The 23,307-nt window shown below is 43.2% G+C and overlaps 1 protein-coding gene across 2 annotated transcripts in view; it reads right to left on the bottom strand.

Annotated features, from left to right (window-relative positions):
* Positions 1-23,307, bottom strand: part of KLHL32 (kelch like family member 32) — a 308,535-nt gene that overhangs the window by 10,350 nt on the left and 274,878 nt on the right. For both annotated transcript variants that reach the window (XM_063441325.1, XM_063441326.1), the window contains one exon: positions 1,563-1,621. In XM_063441325.1, the coding sequence (XP_063297395.1) occupies positions 1,563-1,621 (59 nt within the window). The remainder of the gene's footprint in view (positions 1-1,562; positions 1,622-23,307) is intronic.

Below are 23,307 nucleotides of genomic sequence, written 5' to 3'. Positions count from 1 at the left end.
GGATCTCCTCATGTTATTTAGGAGTAAATCCCTCTAAACCTCCTCAAAATGGGCAAAAACCCCCGCACATAGAGCTCCCACAGAGTTGCTGAACCTAAAAAGGGGTCTCTCACCCCCTCCTTGCGCTGGTACCTCACCACACCATCGGATATGGCCTCCCAGCCCCCCTCGGACGAGGCTTCTGACAGCACTGGGGCTCACTCACCTGCCTTCTCCCCTGCTGAAACATCGCCAGCTCATGAAGACAGGGACTGGGGAAGACTTCAGCAGCCTGCAAGCCTCCATCCGGCTGGACATCCAGGCCCTCAGGGATGACATCCAAGGAATTGGAGACCGCGTGGAAGCCACGTGCGATCAGCTCCGATCGGCACACAATTAAGCAGGAGATACCTTGACACAGCATGAGGACATCCTGCGAGGTATGGCGCTCCATGTGGCAGATTTAGATAACAGGGGGAGGCGGGACAACTTAAGGCTCCAAGGCATCCCTGAGCTGGAAACTGACCCCTCACACCTCCAGGCCATCCTAAAGGAGATCTTTAATGGCCTGCTGGATAGGGAACTCACCTCACCTCTACACCTTGGGAGAGCCCACCGCGCTTTATGCCTGAAGGGACCCCCAGACGCACCACCCAGGGATGTCATAGGCGGCCTGGAGGTGTTCGCCAAAAAGGAATCTATCCTCAAGGCCGCGAGGGAGATGGAAGTTCTGCGCTACAGTCATTCCGAGCTCCAGTAATACCCTGATCTCTCCCCAGCTATATAAACTTCCTGACCCTATAGTGTTAAAACCACCATTTAGGTGGCTTCCCCACCCCCCTCTCCCCCTTCCTTAGACCCCAGAGAACTAGATAAAATATACCTTATATTCCAGCTCTGTGCAGGTCCGACAGCATTGGATTGGCTGAGATTGCCAAGTAGGTGGGTGGGGGTGGGGCCAAATGCAAGTCAGGCCAATTAACATCTCCTCATAGAGATGTATTGAATAAATGCATCTCCGTGAGGAAAGTTCAACATCTCCATGCAGAGGATGAAGACACTGTTTCTCAGTGCTGCACGCTGCTCCCGGAAGCACCTCCAGTGGCCATCTGAGGAGTGGCCACTGGCGGTGTCCATAGGCTTTAATGTAAACATTGCCTTTTCTCTGAAAAGACAGTGTTTGCATGAAAATGCCTTTAGTGACTATCTATACTCACCAGAACAACTACATTAAGCTGTTAAACTTATCCAATAATATTAAATTGAGACCTTAATCGGAATTAGACCTTACATACTGCTGCACATTTGAAATATGATTGATTTTGACCGTTACTTAATAAACATTTCACTATTTAACAAATGTACTTTTCTGTGCATTAGAATTCTAGTCATCTAAGACTATCTTCCCAGCCGTCATAGGACTATGACTCATGAATATTGTTTTAACATATCCCACATCCCTGGAGATGTGCATTGCTATGGTTAGGTTAGCAATTTCTCATACAGCTTTTATTCCTGTACGATCATATTTACACAGAAGTGATTCCCTATTTTAAAAATGAAATCATTTTTTTTTTACTTACCTGGCTTGGGTCATACACCATTAGCCTGTTCTGGTATTGTGCCGTGTTTGTGACTCCACCTGCAATTCAAATATTAGAGAAAAATAGATTAACTTTAACAGATATCTATAATACTATGTTCTCTTTTACCTATGTCTTAAATGGACAATGTAGCCAGCTGTAACTGCATCATATCTTTGAGGTGGTTATACAGTCTGCAGACCCCTGGGGCCCCCTTACTGAAATAGGCCGATGGGCCCCCTTAGTGTGCGGGCCTGCAACAATTTCTTTTAGGATCGACAGATGACAAACGGGTCTTCTGCAGGTGCCCCGTTTACCCCGCGTTTACAATAGTAATTCAACAGCTGAACTGCTTTTAAATCAAAACCAAACAAAAATGATCCATTAGATTTTCATTTACCAAGCCGCACTGAAGTCAAAGACACCCAACTGTGCAGGTTTCAGGAGTTCATTAATCTGCATTTTGTATATATTTTGGTTTGTACAGCAGCACCACTAATGAGAATTGCTTTCCTATCAAATTTTTATTTGATACCTTTCATGTTGGCCAAAATAATAATTTTGATTTCTGATTCAATGTTATAAGCTCATAAATATAAATATCTTGACATTTCTTTTAATATGGTATTATTTGCACTCTATGGAGGCTATAACACATTGAGTCAAAGTGAAATCGCAATATATTGAAAGTAAAGCAAATCTGGTTTGGAAATTTTTTTTAGTTGAATCATTTTCTTTACTAGACTCTACATAGAACTACAGAGCAAGTGATAAACTGCAGAGCAAATTATGATTAATTTAAATCTGAATTTAGTAAACTTCAACCAACATAGAACTACAATTATGCTATATTTCCAGCTTGGCTATATTGGCCTAAAGGTTTACTTGTTTTATTGATTAAACAACAAAATGTTTAAATGTACTATTCCATTTACTATTCCATATCCATTTTACAAGCTTTGTTTTAAAAAATAAGATAAGATAAATAATGAATAAATGTAACTTGTTCTGCATGGTGGAAAGACCCACGTTGTTTTTATCCACAGATAAATACCTTATTATACACTGATATATAGAATAACGTTTTTAAAAAGGCACATTAAAATGTCTAATGTATTTGCAAATCAGGTTTCTAAAATAGTAGTAGTTCCATAGTTCTACACCTTTTTTTGTGAGGATTCCCGAATAGTATGGATAGCATAACATTAACTCGGTGATCCATTCTGTCAAATTCTTTCTATCATCAATGGGATTTCAATGGCACTGAGAAGGAAATATTGCTATAATAAACAATTTATTTTAAATAGTTGCCACTGGCCTGATGAAAATGATGTGCCTGCTTTAAAAAAATTGTGTCTCATAATTTATTACATCATGTGAACTGCTCTTCCAAACAATATGTCCATATGTTGTGACGTGTATGTTTTGTGTACCTAATAAAGTTAAAGGGAGTGCCAACTCCCATTGTGATGTAATTCCAGTAAAATACAAGTTTAGCAGGCTAAGATTGCCACAAGGCATATGTATGTATATGTGTTTGTAGTATCAGTTAGTTAATTACACGTAGCTAAGATACTGTTATCACTGTACTGACCAGGTGCAGGAATGTAAGAACTGGAATTACGCGTCCCTCTCCTTTGTATCAGATGAGCCACGTGGTTAGACCGGATGGATGAGTTTAGACTCTATTTATTAAATAGGTTAAGGGTATGTGTGGGTGTAGTTAATTGTGGGAGGAGCTACAGTGCTATATAAGGAATGTACTCTATGTATTCAGTACTCAGACTTTGCTGTATTTTGGTGACGCTAGTCCCTCTGAGTCCCGATCGGTGATCCAATAAAGAATCTCTTCCTTCCTGAAGAAACCTGTGTCCATCTCTCTGTGCTTGGCTTCCGTCAGTTTCTCCGGTATCATTTGGTGCATTGGCCGGGAAGCTCATCGTTCAACGGTAGCTGAGAGGCAGAGGCGTGAGACGGTCTATCTTTGCCCACGTTCTCTACGGCTGCACCCCTGAACTTCTGCGTGGACCTCCCTTCGTCTCGGCGCCACTGGTCTGTTGTCCAGGAGATCATCGGCCTCTACGTGAGAAGTGCTGGGGTGTCCCCGTCGATGAGTGTGAACTCAGGTTCAGGAACGAGGAGGTAAGACAACTGCTGTTTTAGACGGCAGGACCCACTAGGGGTATACCGATTGTGCGGTAGGCCCAAAGGGGTTTTGAATCAGTGTATCTGCCCCCTCTGTCGGAGGGAAGGAGCGAAGGCGCACCGCTCGATCGAACGCTCTTTAGTCAGACCGTTTGATTTGGTTAGTCAGGCGGGGTCCTGGTGTAAATAGCCCTAGCCGGACACCGGTGTCTTGTCTAGACTAGCGTTCTAGGGTGTATATTACGTTCGCTAGGTCGGAGGGACCGGGAGACTAAGCGGCGCCTGTGTAAATTCGGTTCGCTAGTTCTCATCCTATCTGGGCTAAGTGGGAAGGCGTGTAAATTTGGAACCCACTAGACTTTTGATAGTGCGACTAAGAGGCGCCTGTGTAAATTCGGTTCTCTAGCTCGCTATATATGTGGTGATTGGGCAGTGTGGCTAACCAAAACGGGTGTATATAGTTTTAGGTAGTCCATTCAAGGTACTGGCCAATAGTTTAGTTGGGAATTGTAAATGTGTTAACGATTGTTTTAGTAAAGTGTATATCTTGTTAGATAGCGCGAGCTCAGCCGTCTAGCGAGAGTGTTAATAGTGTGTTGCTGTATTATAGTGCACGGTACCATAACCCTGTATATTTACTGACATTATATAATAAGTACTAATCATTGTCGTCCATTGCATGTTTAACACCATAACCACTAATAATTGTATTGTGACCTTAACTTGTGCTTTGACCTATGCTAACCGTACTGTAACCGCTATTTGTAAAAGACGATGTTACTGGGGTGTGTTATAGACGGGTAATTCGTATATAGAGAATTATAGCGTGGGTGACTGTATAGTTACGCCAAAGGGCATAATATTGATTATATAGTGACTGGTGTAACAGCTGTGTGTGTACGGGAATTCCCTGAGTGTTTATTGTTATTGTGTACGTTTCACTTGGTAACCGTACCACGTGGTGCTGTTGCCAGAGGAAACGGGTGTGACTGTTGAATAGTACGCGTGTATAGTATTCGTTGTCGACGACGTTCCATTGTTAAGTATGGGTGCGTCGCAGTCAACGATTCCGGATCCCTTAGGATGTATGGTTAAGAATTTTAAAAAGGGATTCAAAGTTTGTGATTTTGGGGTAAAGATGTCTCCTGTACGTTTGGTCACTTTGTGTACTAGGGAGTGGCCTACTTTGGTTGCGGCATGGCCGCCACGTGGCAGTTTGGATCCAACTCTGGTACAGCGCTTACACGTGGCTGTATCGGGTAGGCCTGAACTTTACGGCCAGTTTCCTTATATTGACTGTTGGAGACAGGCCGTAAATGACTCGCCAAAATGGCTCCAGACATGCCACGAGGAGCAGTGTCGCCTCATGGTAGCTAGGACTTGCTCGTCCACTAGGACTGGTGTTAGGCCCATTTTGGACACGCCCCCTGAGTCCGAGATCCCTTTGCCGCCCCCTTACTTTCCGTTAAGAAGAAGTGACGCAAACGCAGGAAGTCCTGCACCCCTCCCCTCATTACCCTCATCCACTTCCGCTTCCTCCTCCAGTACAGGATCCACCCCCCCTCGTACTAAATCTCCCCTTCCGGAACCAGAATCCACCCCCATTAGAAACGAATATCCTGATTTGGCGCCACTTCAGACTTCCGGTCAAGCTTCATCTAGCTCGGCTCGAAGTGTTTTATTTACGACCTTTTCCCAAAACCGACCTCCCACATCCCCATACCCTATCTCTCCCCAACCGGAACCCATGACTGACGCCTCTCTACGTAGCCCCATCCAAACCCAACAGTTGACTGGTGCCCAACAATTAAAGCACTATCAGATGCCTCTTCGTCTGAATCCCGGGTCAGCTTATATCGATGCCGCAGGTCAAATGGCACACGCTGACCCAGTCTTCGTATATGTCCCATTTACCACAACCGATCTTTTAAACTGGAAGACCCATAATTCCTCGTATACTGAGAAACCACAAGCTATGACTGATCTGTTCACCTCAATAGTACAGACGCATAATCCGACATGGGCTGATTGCCAGCAGTTACTAATGACTTTATTTAACAATGAGGAAAGGACAAGAATAAATCAAGCAGCCATTAAAGCATTAGAGGATAGAGCCCGTGCTTTGAACCAAGCCAATCCAGCAGCATGGGCCGCGACACACTATCCCAACACCGATCCCGATTGGAACGTAAATGGTGCTGATATGGTTCAACTCAGAGCCTATAGAGACGCTATAATTGCTGGCATGAAAGCCGGAGGAAAGAAAGCCATTAACATGTCGAAGACAGTTGAGGTGATCCAGAAAAGCGATGAAGCGCCCAGTGTCTTTTATGACCGATTATTGGAGGCATACCGCTTGTATACCCCCTTTAATCCGGAAGACGCAGACAATTCCCGAATGGTTAACTCCGCCTTTGTCAGCCAAGCATACGGAGATATTAAGCGCAAGCTACAAAAGTTAGAAGGGTTTGCAGGTATGTCCATCACCCAACTAATGGAGGTAGCAAATAAGGTCTATATGAACAGGGATACAGAAAGTAAGAAAGAGGAAGAGCGCAAGATGCGTAAAAAGGCTGATATGCTAGCGGTAGCGATCGCAGGCGTAGATAAACGGGGCCCAGATAGAGGCAATAATAGATGGAGTAGGGAGCCTTTGAGTAGGGATCAATGCGCGTATTGCAAGGAAGAAGGGCATTGGAGGAACGAATGTCCGCAAAGAGAGCAGTACGAGAGAGACCAACCCAGGGCAGGCTACGGAAACTTTAGAGGTAGAGCGAGAGGTAGAGGAGGCCCCGGAGGGAGTAATGGTTATAGAGGGAGTAATGGGAACAGAGGAAGTGTTAGGGAAGACAGGTATATTCCAGCAGCGCAAAGGTCCCGCGATAGAGAAGGTAGGGACTTTGTAGGATTGGCTGACACTGTCATGGAGGACTATTGATACCGACCGGGCTCCATCCCCCTTGGTCGAGCGGAGCCTATGGTCGATGTATCAATAGGGGGGAAAAGGAGTGCGTTCATGATCGACACTGGTGCTGAACATTCAGTGGTGACTAATCTAGTTGCTCCTCCATCTGGAAGGACTATTACTGTGATAGGAGCAACTGGAAGAAGTGCTGAAAAACCGGTTCTTAAAAGTCGACTCTGTACATTGGGAGGCCACGTAGTAAAACACCAATTCCTTTATATGCCTGAATGTCCAGTCCAATTGCTGGGACGTGATATGCTATCAAAATTACAAGCGCAGATTACGTTCCTACCAAATGGAACAACATCCTTAAAGTTTAATGGACCTTCAGGTATTATGACTTTATCCGTACCAAAGGAAGAAGAGTGGCGACTTTATACAGTGTTGACTAGCCAAAACCCTAGGAGTGATGAGACATTGTTTAACATACCAGGAGTTTGGGCAGAGAACAACCCACCAGGACTGGCCCGCAATATTCCACCAATAAAAATTGAACTGAAACATGGGGTTTATCCAGTGAGCCTAAGACAATATCACATTCCGCAGAAGGCTAAGAAGAACATCCAATCCTATCTGGATAAGTTCATACGGTATGGTATCCTAAAATTCTGTACTTCCCCCTGGAACACCCCATTGCTGCCTGTTCAAAAGCCCGGTACAGATGAGTATCGACCTGTACAGGACTTAAGAGCAGTCAATGATGCGGTTGTTAGCATACATCCAGTTGTACCCAATCCATATAACCTGCTTGCTTTAATTCCGGGCGGGGCTACTTACTTCACAGTCTTAGATCTCAAAGATGCCTTCTTTTGCCTCCGAATTGCCGCAGAAAGCCAATGTATTTTCGCTTTCCAATGGGAGAACGCTGTAACGGGCTCAAAACGCCAAATGACTTGGACAAGACTGCCCCAAGGGTTTAAAAATTCACCTACCCTATTTGGTTCAGCTCTAAGTCAAGATCTACTGGATTTCGAGTCTATCCCAGGAGAATGTGTATTGTTACAATATGTAGATGACTTGTTGATAGCAGCAGTTACAAAAGAAAAATGTCAGCAAGCAACGCACGATCTACTACATATTCTCTGGAAGGCAGGATACAAGGTGTCCAGGAAGACGGCTCAGTTGTGTTTGCCAACTGTCAAGTATCTGGGATTCCATATCTCTGAAGGTCAAAGGATTATGGGGCCAGAGAGAAAAGAAGCTGTCTGCCAAATACCAATACCCAAGAATAGAAGACAAGTGCGAGAATTCTTGGGGGCAGCAGGCTTCTGTAGGATATGGATTCCCAGCTATGCGATACTGGCAAAACCTCTGTACGCAGCCATCAAAGGTACAGAGCACGACCCCTTCTTATGGACCCAAGAACAGCAAACGGCATTTGAAGATGTGAAGAAGGCTTTGATGAGTGCCCCAGCATTAGGTCTACCTGATCACACACGACCATTCTACTTATATGTACACGAGCAAAGAAGAATGGCTGTGGGAGTATTGACACAGTACTTGGGATCATGGCAAAGACCTGTTGCCTACATGTCTAAGCAACTGGATGCAGTGGCCAGCGGACTTCCACCTTGTCTAAGAGCCGTAGCTGCAGCCGCCCTGCTAGTAGCTGAAGCCGATAAACTCACTCTGGGTCAAGAACTTTATGTACGAGTCCCACATGCAGTACAGACGTTGTTGGATTACAAAGGAAATCATTGGTTTAGTAACAGCCGTATGACCAAGTATCAAGCAATGTTGTGTGAAAACCCAAGAGTGCATTTAGAGACTGTAAACACCTTAAATCCAGCTACCCTTTTGCCGCAACCTACTGAAAGTCAACATGATTGTTTGGAAGTAATGGATGAAGTATTTTCAAGTAGACCAGATCTTCGTGATTTTCCCATCCAGAACCCCGATGTTCAATATTACACCGACGGCAGTAGTTATGTGAAAGAAGGGATCCGCTATGCAGGATATGCAGTGACAACAATAGACAAGGTGATAGAAGCTCGGCCACTGGCGAAAGGAACATCAGCACAAAAGGCAGAATTAATAGCACTAACACGAGCGTTACAATTGGCTGAAGGTTTAAGAGTAAATATCTATACGGACTCTAAGTATGCGTTTTTAACCACTCATGCCCACGGAGCTTTGTATAAAGAAAGAGGACTACTGAATTCAGAAGGCAAAGAAATCAAGTACGCAGCTGAAATCCTACAACTATTGGAAGCAGTGTGGGAGCCGAAAGAAGTCGGTATCATACATTGTCGAGCGCATCTGAGAGGAGATGGTGATGTAACCAAGGGAAATCGGATGGCAGATAGTGCAGCTAAGCGTGCTGCTGAATCAGGAAGACAGGAGTATGTGGGGCATATAGCTGCTCTTATACCAACTCCACTGTCCCAATGGACTCCAGTTTATACAGCTCAAGAAGAGGAGTGGTTAAAGACTGAACCGGGAAAGTATTTGGAGAACAAGTGGTATCAGCTAGAAGATGGAAGAATAGTCATACCAGCATCACTAGCGGTAGAAATTGTCCAAAATTATCACAACGGGACACATTCTGGGAGAGACAGTACTGAAGAATCTCTCAGGAAACATTTCTACATACCAAGATTGTCCAACTTGACTCAGGCCATTGTACGCAGATGTGTAACGTGTGCTAAGAATAATGCAAGACAAGGACCAGTAAAGCCACCAGGAGTCCAGTTTATGGGGGGACTCCCCATGTCCGATCTACAAATAGACTTTACAGTAATGCCTAAATCGGGTGGACATCGTTACCTGTTGGTAATTGTGTGCACCTATTCAGGCTGGGTAGAAGCATGTCCTACTCGTACAGAGAAAGCAGGAGAAGTTGTAAGATTCCTGCTACGAGAAATAATACCCCGATATGGACTACCCTGTTCTATAGGATCGGACAATGGTCCAGCTTTTGTTCATCAGTGCCTACAACAACTGACTCATATGCTTGGTATAAAGTGGAGGCTTCATACTGCATATAGACCCCAGAGTTCTGGTAAGGTAGAGAGAATGAATAGAACTATAAAGAACCAGTTGGCTAAAATGTGTCAGGAAACCCAACTTAAGTGGAACGTTCTCTTACCCATAGCTTTATTGCGAATCCGCAGTACCCCTACCAGAAGGATGGGCCTCTCTCCTTTTGAAATCATGTATGGGCGACCACCTCCCGTACTTGGTAACTTAAGGGGGGACTTGAGTCAGTTGGGAGAAGGAATTACCCGGCAGCAGGTTGTAGAGTTGGGTAAGACTATGGAGGAGGTACAGAAATGGGTACAAGATAGATTACCTGTGAATATTTATCCCCCTGTTCATAGTTATCATCCAGGAGACCAAGTGTGGATTAAAGAGTGGAATAATGTACCGTTAGGGCCCAAGTGGAGAGGTCCTTATGTTGTTCTTTTGTCTACCCCTACAGCGATAAAAGTAGCCGAAGTAACTCCGTGGATACATCACTCCAGGGTTAAACCAGCAGCAGTCGATTCTTGGCAAATTACAGCAGATCCAGAGAATCCCTGCAAGATCCGGTTGAAACGCACTACTCAGTCGGAGTAACGAGGAATTATTGTGGATTACAAATTTTATTGTTACAGGTGTGAGTGAGAAGGCCATAATAAAGCCTGTCCGCTTACCAACACATAGTGTATAAGCCAGGAAAGTCTCGAAGGGACACCTGTGAAGACGAGCAGAACTCCATTCCCTGCAGCCCTCACATCCTGGAAGCTGAGGTTCCATCGCACGGACGAAGACTGAGGATGACGGCGAAAGATGTGCTTTTGATTGTGTTTATTTATATGTGTTTTTATATTCAGGAAGGTAGAGGTACCGACACTCCTAGCTGTGAGGTATGCATTAAGACTACGAGAACAGGTAACCATATTTCCCAAACCCTAATTTGGCATTCACAATACGAATGTAAAGGAGAGGTATCAAGATGTAGATACCTAAATATAGACTATAGTGTGTGCCATTTAGGAGTAGGAGAACCTAAGTGCTTCAGTCCAGAGTATCAACCTCGTACAATTTGGTTGACTCTCAGGAATGGAGATCCTCAGGGGACCCTAATTAATAAGACGGTGTTAGAATCCGTACATTCTTCGGGTGTTCTGCTATTTGATGCATGTAAGGCGATATCAAGTGGTAGAAAACCGTGGAATGTATGTGGGGATCTTAGATGGGAGAGGACGTATGGGTCTAATGATAAATATATTTGTCCCAGTAGTAAAAATAAATATGTGAGTCCTAGATGCCCAAATAAAGACTATAACTTTTGTCCATATTGGTCTTGTGTGGGGTGGGCGACTTGGGGACAGACAGTAGATAAAGACATGATAGTGACTAAGTTGCCGACTAGCCCTTATTGTAAGTCTATGGAATGCAACCCAGTCCATATACTTATTAATAACCCCGACAAGTTCCTAGATAAGTATGGAAATTTATTTGGGTTTCAGATATACGGGACGGGTTTAGATCCTGGGACATTATTGTTTATAGGAATAGAGACTGATACGGTATCCTCCCAGACTCATCAAGTATACCATTCCTTTTATGAAGAGATGAGTATAGATAATAAGATCCCCCATAACGCTAAAAACCTGTTCATTGACCTAGCTGAAAGTATTGCCGGTAGTCTTAATGTTACCAACTGCTATGTGTGTGGAGGTACTAACATGGGAGACCAATGGCCTTGGGAAGCAAAGGAGGTAATGTCCGGTTCTGAGGCAGTTGACCAACTAATATCTACACAAGCCGATTATCATTTGAGTGTTAGAGGTAAATCTGAGTGGAGATTAAAGACCTCCATCATAGGTTATGTTTGCATAGCAAGGAAAGGAATAATGTATAATACTTCTGTAGGAGAATTAACTTGTCTAGGGCAAAAAGCTTATGATGATGATACTAAAAATACAACTTGGTGGTCGGCTTCAAATGTCTCAGAACCATCTAACCCGTTTGCTAGATATGCCAGTTTAAAGGATGTGTGGTTTGATTTATCCATCACATCTACCTGGAGAGCCCCAGCAAATTTGTACTGGATCTGTGGTAAGAAAGCCTATTCGGAGTTGCCACAGGACTGGGAAGGGGCATGTGTGTTGGGTATGCTCAAACCATCCTTCTTCTTGTTACCGATTGAAACAGGTGAGACTTTAGGTGTTAAAGTGTATGATGTGAATCATAGGAAGAAAAGGGGACCCTTAGAGATAGGCACCTGGGAAGATAATGAATGGCCTCCCCAGCGTATCATAGATTATTATGGGCCAGCCACGTGGGCAGAAGATGGTACCTTTGGTTATAGAACCCCAATTTATATGCTCAACCGTATTATAAGATTACAGGCGGTGGTTGAGATTATTACTAATGAGACCTCACAAGCACTCAATCTTCTAGCGAAGCATAATACCAGGATGAGGACAGCAGTGTACCAAAATAGATTAGCCTTGGATTACCTTTTGGCAGTAGAGGGAGGTGTATGTGGGAAGTTTAACCTGAGCAATTGCTGTCTTCAAATAGATGACGAAGGGCAAGCAATAGCTGAGCTTACTAGCCATATGGTTAAACTAGTGCATGTGCCTACTCAGGTATGGAAAGGGTACAATCCAAGTAGTTGGTTTGGTAGCTGGTATGAGTGGTTTGGAGGGCTTAAGGCAGTGGTAGGTGGAGTCCTACTGATTTTACTGTTGTGTCTACTCCTACCGTGTCTTATACCCTTAGTAGTTAGGTCTGTGCAAAGCCTGATAGGAAGTATAGCAGAGAGGAAGGCTGCTGCACAGATAATGGCGATATATAAGTATAAGGCTCTAGATCAAGGAGAACCAATGCAGGAAGATGAGTGTTAAAAGATTCACATCATAAGATAAGTCTGGTCTGGTTCATGGTAACCTGAGGTATATGCAAACCAAGGTTAAGTGATGCCTCAAGTAATTGTGAAATATCAGAGGCATCAAAGGGGGGAATGTGATGTAATTCCAGTAAAATACAAGTTTAGCAGGCTAAGATTGCCACAAGGCATATGTATGTATATGTGTTTGTAGTATCAGTTAGTTAATTACACGTAGCTAAGATACTGTTATCACTGTACTGACCAGGTGCAGGAATGTAAGAACTGGAATTACGCGTCCCTCTCCTTTGTATCAGATGAGCCACGTGGTTAGACCGGATGGATGAGTTTAGACTCTATTTATTAAATAGGTTAAGGGTATGTGTGGGTGTAGTTAATTGTGGGAGGAGCTACAGTGCTATATAAGGAATGTACTCTATGTATTCAGTACTCAGACTTTGCTGTATTTTGGTGACGCTAGTCCCTCTGAGTCCCGATCGGTGATCCAATAAAGAATCTCTTCCTTCCTGAAGAAACCTGTGTCCATCTCTCTGTGCTTGGCTTCCGTCAGTTTCTCCGGTATCACCATCAACCTTAACCCTGCAAGTGTAATTTATAAAAACTGCAAAAATTACCTTGCAGGGTCAAGTCTGATAGACAATCACTAGAGGGACTTCCTTCGGGTTCTTAAAACCCGAAAAGTGTTTTAAACGACGCTGGACGTCCTCATGCTATGCATGAGGGCCTCCAGCGTTGCAGGAATCCTCATAGGAAAGCATTGAATAATGCTTTCCTATGGGGAGGTCCAATTGCCATTGCCACGCAAGCGCATTAGGTCTCCCCCTTCAGCTGACTTCAGCGGGGGAGGAGCGTGGGCGGAGCCTGACCCAGCGCAGACTGACATCAGCACTGGATTCAAATAAGTCACTGAAGGGGTTTTAACCCCTTCAGCAACATGGAATGGGGGGTGGAAGGGAGAGGGGCACTGCAGAATCCTGCAGGAAAACAGATATGGAAAATCCCTTTAAAAAATATATAGTTTTTAAATTATTAATGTTAAATATCACATTTTAAATTTAAATTATCAAATTTAAAATACCATGGGATATTCTGACCCCAAATTAAGATACACTGTTCAATTATTTACTTAGAATAGAATACAAAGGTAAAACACACATAAAGGGGGGGCAGAGCCAGCACCCAATCGAGACGGACGCATGCTGCCAGAGATCCGCGCTGCACTGTACTTACCAGTGCTTTTTAAAAGCTGAAATCGATAAGCTGTGACTCCATCTGTGACCCAGCTCCCTCTGACATAGATGGGAAAGAAAGCGAAAAAGCACCGGGCTGACCCGGCCTCTGGGTCCTGCGATATAGGGACATTCCTGACACAGGCTGCTAGGCCCGAACCTGCCAAGATGGCGCCCATGGCGGCCTACATCTCGGAATCCTCGGATGAGGACAGCATACCTTTCACCATACCCACCTTCCTTCAGGTACCAATGGTAAAACAGGGGGCATCTACAACAAGGGATGCAGCACCCTCCACTAAGGCTGACATAAATCCATTACTACAAGAGATCCAAGCTATGTTCCAGGCGGATGTGGCGGTGGTGCGGGAGGAGATGGCAGCTCTCACTAACAGAACAGTAGCAGTGGAGGTAGATTTGGCAAGTGTGAAAATTGCTCAAACGGCAACAAATGCAGCTGTTAATATCCTACAGAACCGCTGTGCAGACCTGACCACCCGTTTGGCAAACATGGAGGATAGGTCTAAGGCCAGGAATTTACGGATCAGGGGGTTCCAGACACTATCCCCAATGAGGAACTACCACATTATATCAGAAGGCTCATATCTACAGTCCTGCCACATAGGCAAGCTACTAAGATGGTTATCCTGGACGGCTACTTTCGCCTCCAGAGGTCACCAAAGGCACCCCCAGATGCCACACAGGATGTCCTGATCAAATTGGTGCAGGACTCGGATAGGGGGGCGCTTATGGGCGCAGCCAGGGAGGCCCCGTATGTGTCATTTTAAGGAAGTCAACTCAGGTTTTACTAGGATTTGTCTAGACACACCATCAGGTGGTGGCAGTCTCTCCGACAGACCACTCAACTGCTCCGGCAGCACAAGATCCCATACAAATATGGCCCTTGTAGGCTCTCGGTGGAGAAAAGCAGCAAGACCTACCATATTACTCACCCTTCTGAGGCACCTCCTATGCTTCAAGAGATGGGGCTGTCAAATGAGCCCATACAGATGAGGATTCAACCATTATGGTCCGTGGACAGGATCACACCCTTCGTGCCAAGACGGGCCTCCTTACATATGCCCACTTGACTGGCATTGAATCTGTCAATGTTCTTTTATCCCAAGTCTTCATATGTTTATTTGATTTGTTTGCAATTTTCCTTTCCTTTCTATATGGCTCCGCAAGCCAACATCCCATGAGTAATAAACTACTTTATCCCTCTTTACCTTAACCTTGTGTGCCAACAGGCCTTTTACCCACTAGTTTTTAATGTGGCACATTATTATGGCTGATAACTACTCCTCAGAAAAAAAGTCTAAACACGCTTAAAGGACCACTATAGTGCCCTGAGGGTGCCCCCTCCCTCATAGCCCCCTCCCGCTGGGCTCTAGGGGGTAGAATGGGTTAAATTTACCTCTTTCTCCAAGGCCGGGCGGGGGACTCTCCTCCTCCTCTCCTCCTCCTTCTCGTTGTCATTGGCTGAATGCGCATGCGCGGCATGAGCCACAGTCCATAGGAAAGCATTCACAATGAAAATCACAGTGAGAAGCCCGGAAGCGCCTCTAGCGGCTGTCAATGAGACATGGGTAGGAAAAATTGGTAGGAAAAATAATAAACCCAGATAGGACAAGGGCCTGCCAGTCCGGGATATCGGCGAATTGTTCCGCAACTCACAGAGAGCCACATGGGACAACATGGCGCACCTCGCCGGGGATTCCTCTGCTCATCTGAAAACCTTCTGGATCTGGGAGCGGGGAGCACCCACAGCATGCAGACAGGACCCTGGCTGCCTCTGACAGAGGATAGAGACCCTGTTACCGCATCCCTACTAAAGAAGATGCTGGCGGAGCTCTGAGCTAACATAGCCGGTGATATGGCCCAATTCCAGAAAGCGGTTGAAGGTGCTTACGCAAAGATAGCCGACCTGGAGGCCTCCCACAGCAAACAGGACACCAGGCTTTCCGAGATGGAGAAGCAACCAGGGGAGCTCCATCGGCAGCAGAAAGCAACCGTGAACAGGGTGGATGCCCTGGAAGACCAGTGGAGGAGATATAACCTCAAGGTTAGAAGAGTGCCAGAGGCCCTGAGCCCCATAGACTTGCCACTCTTCATCAGAAAATTTCTGTCTGCTAACCTGCCGCCTAAACAGGCCAGGGCTGTAAAACTAGACGGTGTGTTCCGTATTCCTAAGCCGGTGACCGCGCCACTGACGACCACACCGGATATCAGAATCCAATTCAGGGCCTCACTTCTGTCAGCCGTCAGGGAAAAGAAACTCACTGCAGTTTGGGGAAGCTACCTTACAACCGTTTCTGGAATATCCTGGCCCGGCGTCAATCTTTGCGCCCTCTCCTTCAGCTTCTCCTCCTGCTGGGGCATGCCAAGAGCCGTGATATTTACTACCCACGGAGAAACCGCCGTGCAAGCACATTGCAGGATCTGGAAGACCACCTACACAAGATGGACCTTCTCACCCTGACCACATTTGCTATTGTGACCCTGTCTCGTCTAGATCCAGCAACAATAAAATAATTCACCCCCCGATCCACACAGACTCCATTGTCTTCCAGAGCAGTGACCTGAATACCTGAAAAGGACTCGGAGCTAAAAGTCAGGTCCCCAACACCACAGAGACTTGCTCTCTTTTACCACCGGTTCTTTTGATCTTTTTAGTTTCACGTTTATGCTTTCACTCTCACACAGCTGACAGCAGTTCTTTATTTCTTTTATGCGATAGACACATAAGGATCCTTCACTCCTACAACGTTTCTGACACCATTATGCACACAAAGGAGTCACGTCTGGCTGGGCCTCTTAACCCACCAGACCATTACTTTGTACCTAGCGCACAGTTGATTTACCACTATACCCCCAGCCCCTCCTTCCCCATCTCGTATGCTGCTACCTACATGTTTACACACCAGAGCACGGCTCAGAAGGGGGATTCCACACTGACACTACTACAGTTCGTTTAACATGACTGTTAATATGTGGACTCTATCTATATCATGAGCAACTTACCCGTTTAGATTTAAAAAGTCTGTTTTATATATGTTAGTTCAGTCTCTTGTTTTTTCTTGTCGGATTCAAAAACAAAAATGGGCACAACATACTTATTACTAATGCGAACCTTGACTTTCTGATTGTGAACTGTAACCTATGCCAACTGCATGAACCTTATGCCCACAAAAAAAAAGAATAAAAAAAAAAGAGAGAGAATGTCATGTTTTAGGATTTTTCGTTAATTTATTCACACAAGCTCAAATCACAATAGTACTTTAAATACGGTGACATATAAATGTCCTTTGTTGGAAAAATTATGAATTTTGTTTGCCCTGACAGTTGTGAAGGAAACATGAATGTCCTACCTTTCCAGTAAAAACTATGTTTTTGATTCTAAAAGACCTGCCTTAATAAAAACATTACAAAATATATAATTATCTTTAAATCAGTGTATCAGTTGCCACAACTTCCAAGATTTGGAAGTAACAAATGCGTCTATGTATGAATAGATATGTCTAATCTAACATTTTGGATATTGACTGATAAACTATGGACATGTTACTAATATGCCTAACAAGTTATTTTGATAACTGTGTTAATACCCTGGCGGAATTGAAGAGCCAAAAATGTAGAATTCTTGCCATCTGCAATATAAGAAAATAGACTTGATTTGTCCCAGCTGGATGGACAATAATTCGAATTTGGTACTTGTGATCTTTTTACTGCAGGCAACAAGGGTGTTTTGGTTTCCAGAAGCGATAGCCATACAGCACGCAGCTGTCACTACCAAAATTTCAGTTACGTAATTCCCAGATATCGCTACAGTGCACATGGTATTCTTTATAAAACCTTTATTACATTACTGTCAAATTCAGGGCTCGAGTCCTGCAGGAACGCGTGGGAACGGCGTTCCTGCACTTTTTTTAGTGCAGGAACTCCGTTCCCGTTTATGGTCCTGCAGGCACTCAGGGGGCGGCAAAAAATGCCGCCCCCAAATGTCCCCGTGTTCCCCCTGTCATGGGGGGCCCAAGAGGTGGCCTAATGGCCACCTGAAGGATTCCCCCCGGCCAGCTCTTGTCTTGCTGTCAGACGCGGCGAGGGAGCTGTGTCCTCTCTGCTCCCTCTCGCCGCGCGCCGTTTGCTGATGCTGGGAGCCGGAATATGACGTCATTTCCGGCTCCCGGCATCAGCAGACAGCCCGCGCGGCGAGAGGGAGCAGAGAGGACACAGCTCCCTCGCCGCGTCTGACAGCAAGACAAGAGCCGGCCGCACTGAAGCCCCACTGGACCCCAGGGACAGGTCCACGCCAGCTCTCCAGGTAGGGAGGCTGGGTGGACATTTTTAAATTTTAAAAAATAAATACAAATAATGTATGTATGTGTGTGTGTCTGTGAGTGTGTGTCTGTGTATGTGTCTGGGAGTGTGTATGTGTGTGTCTGTGTATGTGTCTGGGAGTGTGTGTGTGTGTGTCTGAGTGTGTGTGTGTGTCTGGGAGTGTGTATGTGTGTGTCTGTGTATGTGTCTGGGAGTGTGTGTGTGTGTCTGTGAGTGTATGTGTGTGTGTGTGTGTGAAAGTTTTTGGGTTGGGATGGGTGGGGTTCTGTGTGGTGTATAAAAATAAAGGAGAATTACAAAAAACATGTAAGATATGGTCAACGGTATCAGTCCAAATATGGGTGGTGTCTCAACACATGTCCTACTTGTTTCTTGCTCTTCCTTGGAAAGTGACAACCTGGGCATGTGGCTGGTCTAGCTAAACGGAAATCTGGACCTGGTAACGTAAACTGCTCGGCAGGCTGTCTGTAGCTTAATAAATAGGGTTAGGCAATATCAAACAGAGGCTAAAGGTAAAGACACGTGAATACCTTTACAAACCATTCAATGAGGAATATCAAGTTTTTGCTTAAGAACTAAAAAGATCCATTTGATGGCACATTTTTAAAATTATTGTATTATCTTCAGCAGTGTACTAGGTTGTTTAGTCTACCAGTGTTTACCTCACAAAACTAAAGATAGCCTTCTGTACGATTTATGATCCCTAGTAGTGTGTGTGAGTGTATGTATGAGTGTGTGTGTGTGTCTGGGAGTGTGTGTGTGTGTGTGTGTCTGGGAGTGTGTGTGTGTGTGTCTGGGAGTGTGTGTGTGTGTGTCTGGGAGTGTGTGTGTGTGTCTGTGTGTCTGGGAGTGTGTATGTGTCTGGGAGTGTGTATGTGTCTGTGAGTGTATGTGTGTGTCTGTGTATGTGTCTGGGAGTGTGTGTGTGTCTGTGAGTGTGTGTGTGTGTGTGTCTGTGAGTGGATGTGTGTGTGTCTATGTATGTGTCTGGGAGTGGATGTATCTGGGAGTGTGTGTGTGTGTCTGGGAGTGTGTGTGTGTGTGTGTGTGTCTGGAGGTGTGTGTGTGTATGTGTCTGTGAGTGTGTGTGTGTCTGTGAGTGTGTGTGTGTGTGTATGTGTCTGGGAGTGTGTGTGTGTCTGTGAGTGTATGTGTATGTGTCTGGGAGTGTGTGTCTGGGAGTGTGTGTGTGTCTGTGAGTGTATGTGTCTGGGAGTGTGTGTCTGTGAGTGTATGTGTATGTGAGTGTGTGTGTGTCTGAGGGTATGTGTGTGTGTGTACGTATGTGTCTGTGAGTCTGTGTGTGTGTGTGTCTGTGAGTGTGTGTCTGTGAGTGTGTGTGTGTGTCTGTGAGTGTATGTGTGCACCTGTGTGTGTGTGTACGTGTTTATATATGCATGCAAGTTTTGTTTTTTTCTGGTGGTGGGGTGAGGGTGGAACTCGAGTGAGTTCCCACACTTTATTCCCCAGGACTTGGCCCCTGGTCAAATTATTTTTAACTAAGTATGGTTTAGAAAACAAACACAGGTGATATTACATCTCTAAGTATGGTATGCTTACACATAAGGTAATCAAATCATATTTATAATACATCGATAAATGCGTTCACACGATACCTTTTGTTGTCTAATTCGTCCTAGGAGATGCAACCCTATCATTATCTGGATCATTGAAAGGGTTACATTTATATTTCTTTATGATAAGGTGTGAATGTCACTTAGTTCACATTACATTCCTACCTATGTCAATATGAAAAACCCAGTTTTATAGAGTTGAGGTCTTTTTATAATTTCTTACATCTATATCAATCCACAAACCAAATAACTTACATTATTTCTTACTGAAACACAATATATTCTCAAAGTAAAGAATTATAAACAAAACGAAAAAAAAAAGAAGCAAAACAGATTTTGTTTCCTGAATATTTTTTTTCTCTTCTGCCATGCTGGAGGTCTTTGATAATTAGATGCACTCCACATACCTCTCCGCTCACTTTCAGATTAATCTTCCGAAATGAGATGCTGTGGATTTGCATACAGATTTGACGACACAAAAATAGATATGGAATTATTAACAGTCTCTATATGTCGTAATTTCTTCTAGACTGGAGTACCCTTGCCTGCAGCGGTTTTCTTGGCTTTGAAAGTCATCAGGCTGATTTGCCCGCTCTTAGGTTATGGTACCCCATGCTGCTACACTGTCCCCTGCAATCAAAGCAAATGTACACGTTCACTAGTTTCCCCTAACAAGTATATTTTATTGATTGGCAGTTTTGATCTACCTCCCAAGGGGGATAATCTACATCTTCTATAGATATATCTGTCTGCATTAAATATGCCATCTTATACGAACATCAGTTTTCAAGAAAAACAACTTTTTCTTCTAACTTTGAAGTGGAGTAGATAAAATTTAAAATATATTCTGACAAAATTTGAATTAACTCCACAGTAATATACCCTTGAAGTGATAGCTAAAAAGTAACCAGAAGCAATAGAAATGTTAACCTCTCGAAAGACTGGAGGAACGCTCCATCGCAAAAAAAATAAAAAATAAGGACAGAAAGTTATTTAAATGACATCCAAAGATTTTGTAGAGTGCTTCAAAATGTTCAATGCATAATCTATCCAAAGAACAGGTAATTTTGTCTGTAAAGTGAGCAATGATGTGACCGCTTCAACTCGTGACTTGAAATGACAGCTATCAAATGTTCCACAATAAGATACACTACATCTGGATAGTTAGATAATGGCTAAAATAATCTATAATGTTTAGACTAGGCCAGTTATTATAAAGTGTTAAATTACCATGGAAGTGCTTAACTCTAATCAAGAAGGCGGTCATGACAATCTTTAGTTAAATTCTGTTGAATGCATGGATGCAGTTATTCTGAATGACTCAAAATGTACAACCCCAGGTTGTTTCAAACAATGTAACAGCTCTTTTCTCGATTCTAGAGAGAGAGCGTTATAAATGCGCTGGTAGCAAGGAATTGTCTGTTCACTGAAGTGAATTCTGGGTAAAAGTCCATACAGATGAATTCATGTGATTATCAAATAAAAATCCGAAAAAAATACATTTTTTTGTTTAGAAAAATAATGCTAAATTTGTCAAATTGTCGATACAATAATCATGGCATGAATTTTAACACTATGCTTACCACATGCTATGAAACCCAGTGTATTGTCAGCTTGATCAGAAAGGGCCACATCCCCACCATATATCTACTGTATGTTCCCAGGCTCCAATATTGTGTTATATGTTATTTATTAAATTCAATTTCAGTTCATTATATTGAATAAATGTATACCAATTGTAACTGATCAGACAATACTATATTGGCATCATGATGCTCTGTACCAGATCAGTATGTCACCTTGGGAGTGAGATTATATATATAATAATAATATAATATAATGTAACTAAATCCCCATTTTTTTGCCTAGATTAGGTGTTTTTTAAAAAAAAAACTTTTACAAACTAATAAAATCTGTCAACATTGAAGTTGCTGTTTAGTGGATAGGAGAGTGCGCTGGATCTTGTGTATTGTTTATTATATATATATATATATATATAAAAAAATTGTTAATATTAAAGGAACAATAAATCATTAGAAATACAATGTGTATTTAGTTTATCCTTGTCCCTAATAAAAAAAAAAGGGTCAGGGTTAAAACTATAGGACCACTACACCCAGGCCACATTATTGAGATTAGTGGTCCTTTAATCTCATCTTTAATCTCACCTGTAAATAATACAGAGGTCTATTCACTAATAGTGAATTGTATCAAATTGAAAGCTGAATGTTAAAATGTATTCAACAATACTTGCCGCGCATGCACATTCAGCCAAAGAGGAGGAGGAGAGCTCCCCGCCCGGCACTGGAGAAAGAGGTAAGTTTAACCCCTTTCTCTCCATCCAGCCCGGCGGGAGGGGGTCCCTGAGGGTGGGGGCACCCTCAGGACAATATAGTGCCAGGAAAACGAGTATGTTTTCCTGGCACTATAGTGGTCCTTTAATAGTTCAATTCTTTGCAATTCAGAACTTAGTAAATAAACCCCATAGATTTTAAATAAAGAAAGAGTCGAGGTCCAGCAAATTACATAGAAATATACCAAGAGATTACTGAGGACTATCTCAATTTGTAGTATAGATGCCTGTTTTAAAATGGTCTTTAATAAATATTGTATTTTAATAAACTGTTACTGATATCTAAAATAGGCCTCAAATTAATTCGCTTTCTAAATGGTTCAATATTGTTAGAAAAACTTTTTCAAAATTTGAAATTCTAAATTAAACAGAACTTGCAATGAAGTGTAAACATTAGATGACTCTTTACAGGAAGTGTTTAGGAAGCCTGTGCAAGTCATATGCAGGGAGGTGTGCCTAGGACTGCATAAACAAAGAGATTTACTCCTAAACGGCAGATAATTGAGCAGTGACATGGCAGGGGCATGAGCCATATACAAAAACTGCTTCATTGAGCTAAAATTGTTTTGGTGACTATAGTGTCCCTTTAATGATTATGGAATGTAATTTTCACAACAATGTGAAAGACTAATAAAGTTGTACAAAAAAACGATTACTATTGGTGCTAAAGGTGGTTCTACAAGCTATTGAATCATAAGGTGTACTTTGTTTTTCCCTCATGGTTTCTTCATTTTAGTTTTATTTTTGTTAAATAAATTATGACACTTGTAATTAGTCATGTGTTGCTTTTCATCTGAGGTTGTATTTACCTAATTTGAAAACCTGCTAAGGGTCAGATGATTGCTATTATGTCCTAATATGTAAAATAACAGAGTTCAGACCTCAGCCTGAATGAAATGGTATCTTAAGAGAGATGTGTATAAACAAATGCCAGCAAACATCAATGAACTGGAGCAAAGTGTGGGTAAAAATTCCACACTCAAAGAGGATGTATGTTCTTTTTCCCATGACTACATACATATATATATATATATATATATATATATATATATATATATATATATATATATATATATAGTATTTTTTTCTAATTGTACTGTCATGAACTTTAACATTTATCATGCTAACTGAGGCCTGTAAATTCTGAGATGTAACCCTTGTTTTTTTGGCAATTTCTCTGAGCATTGCATGCACCTCGTGGTGAATTTGCTGGGACGTCCACTCCTGGGAAGGTTGGCAACTGTCTTGAATGTTTTCCACTTGGAATAATCTTTCTCACTATAGAATGATAGCCTT

This window comes from Pelobates fuscus, chromosome 2 (assembly GCF_036172605.1).
Source record: "Pelobates fuscus isolate aPelFus1 chromosome 2, aPelFus1.pri, whole genome shotgun sequence".
In the NCBI taxonomy this organism is placed as follows: Eukaryota; Metazoa; Chordata; class Amphibia; order Anura; family Pelobatidae; genus Pelobates; species Pelobates fuscus.
The sequence above is the reverse complement of the archived record's forward strand: the minus strand, read 5'-3'. Positions and strand labels throughout refer to the sequence as shown.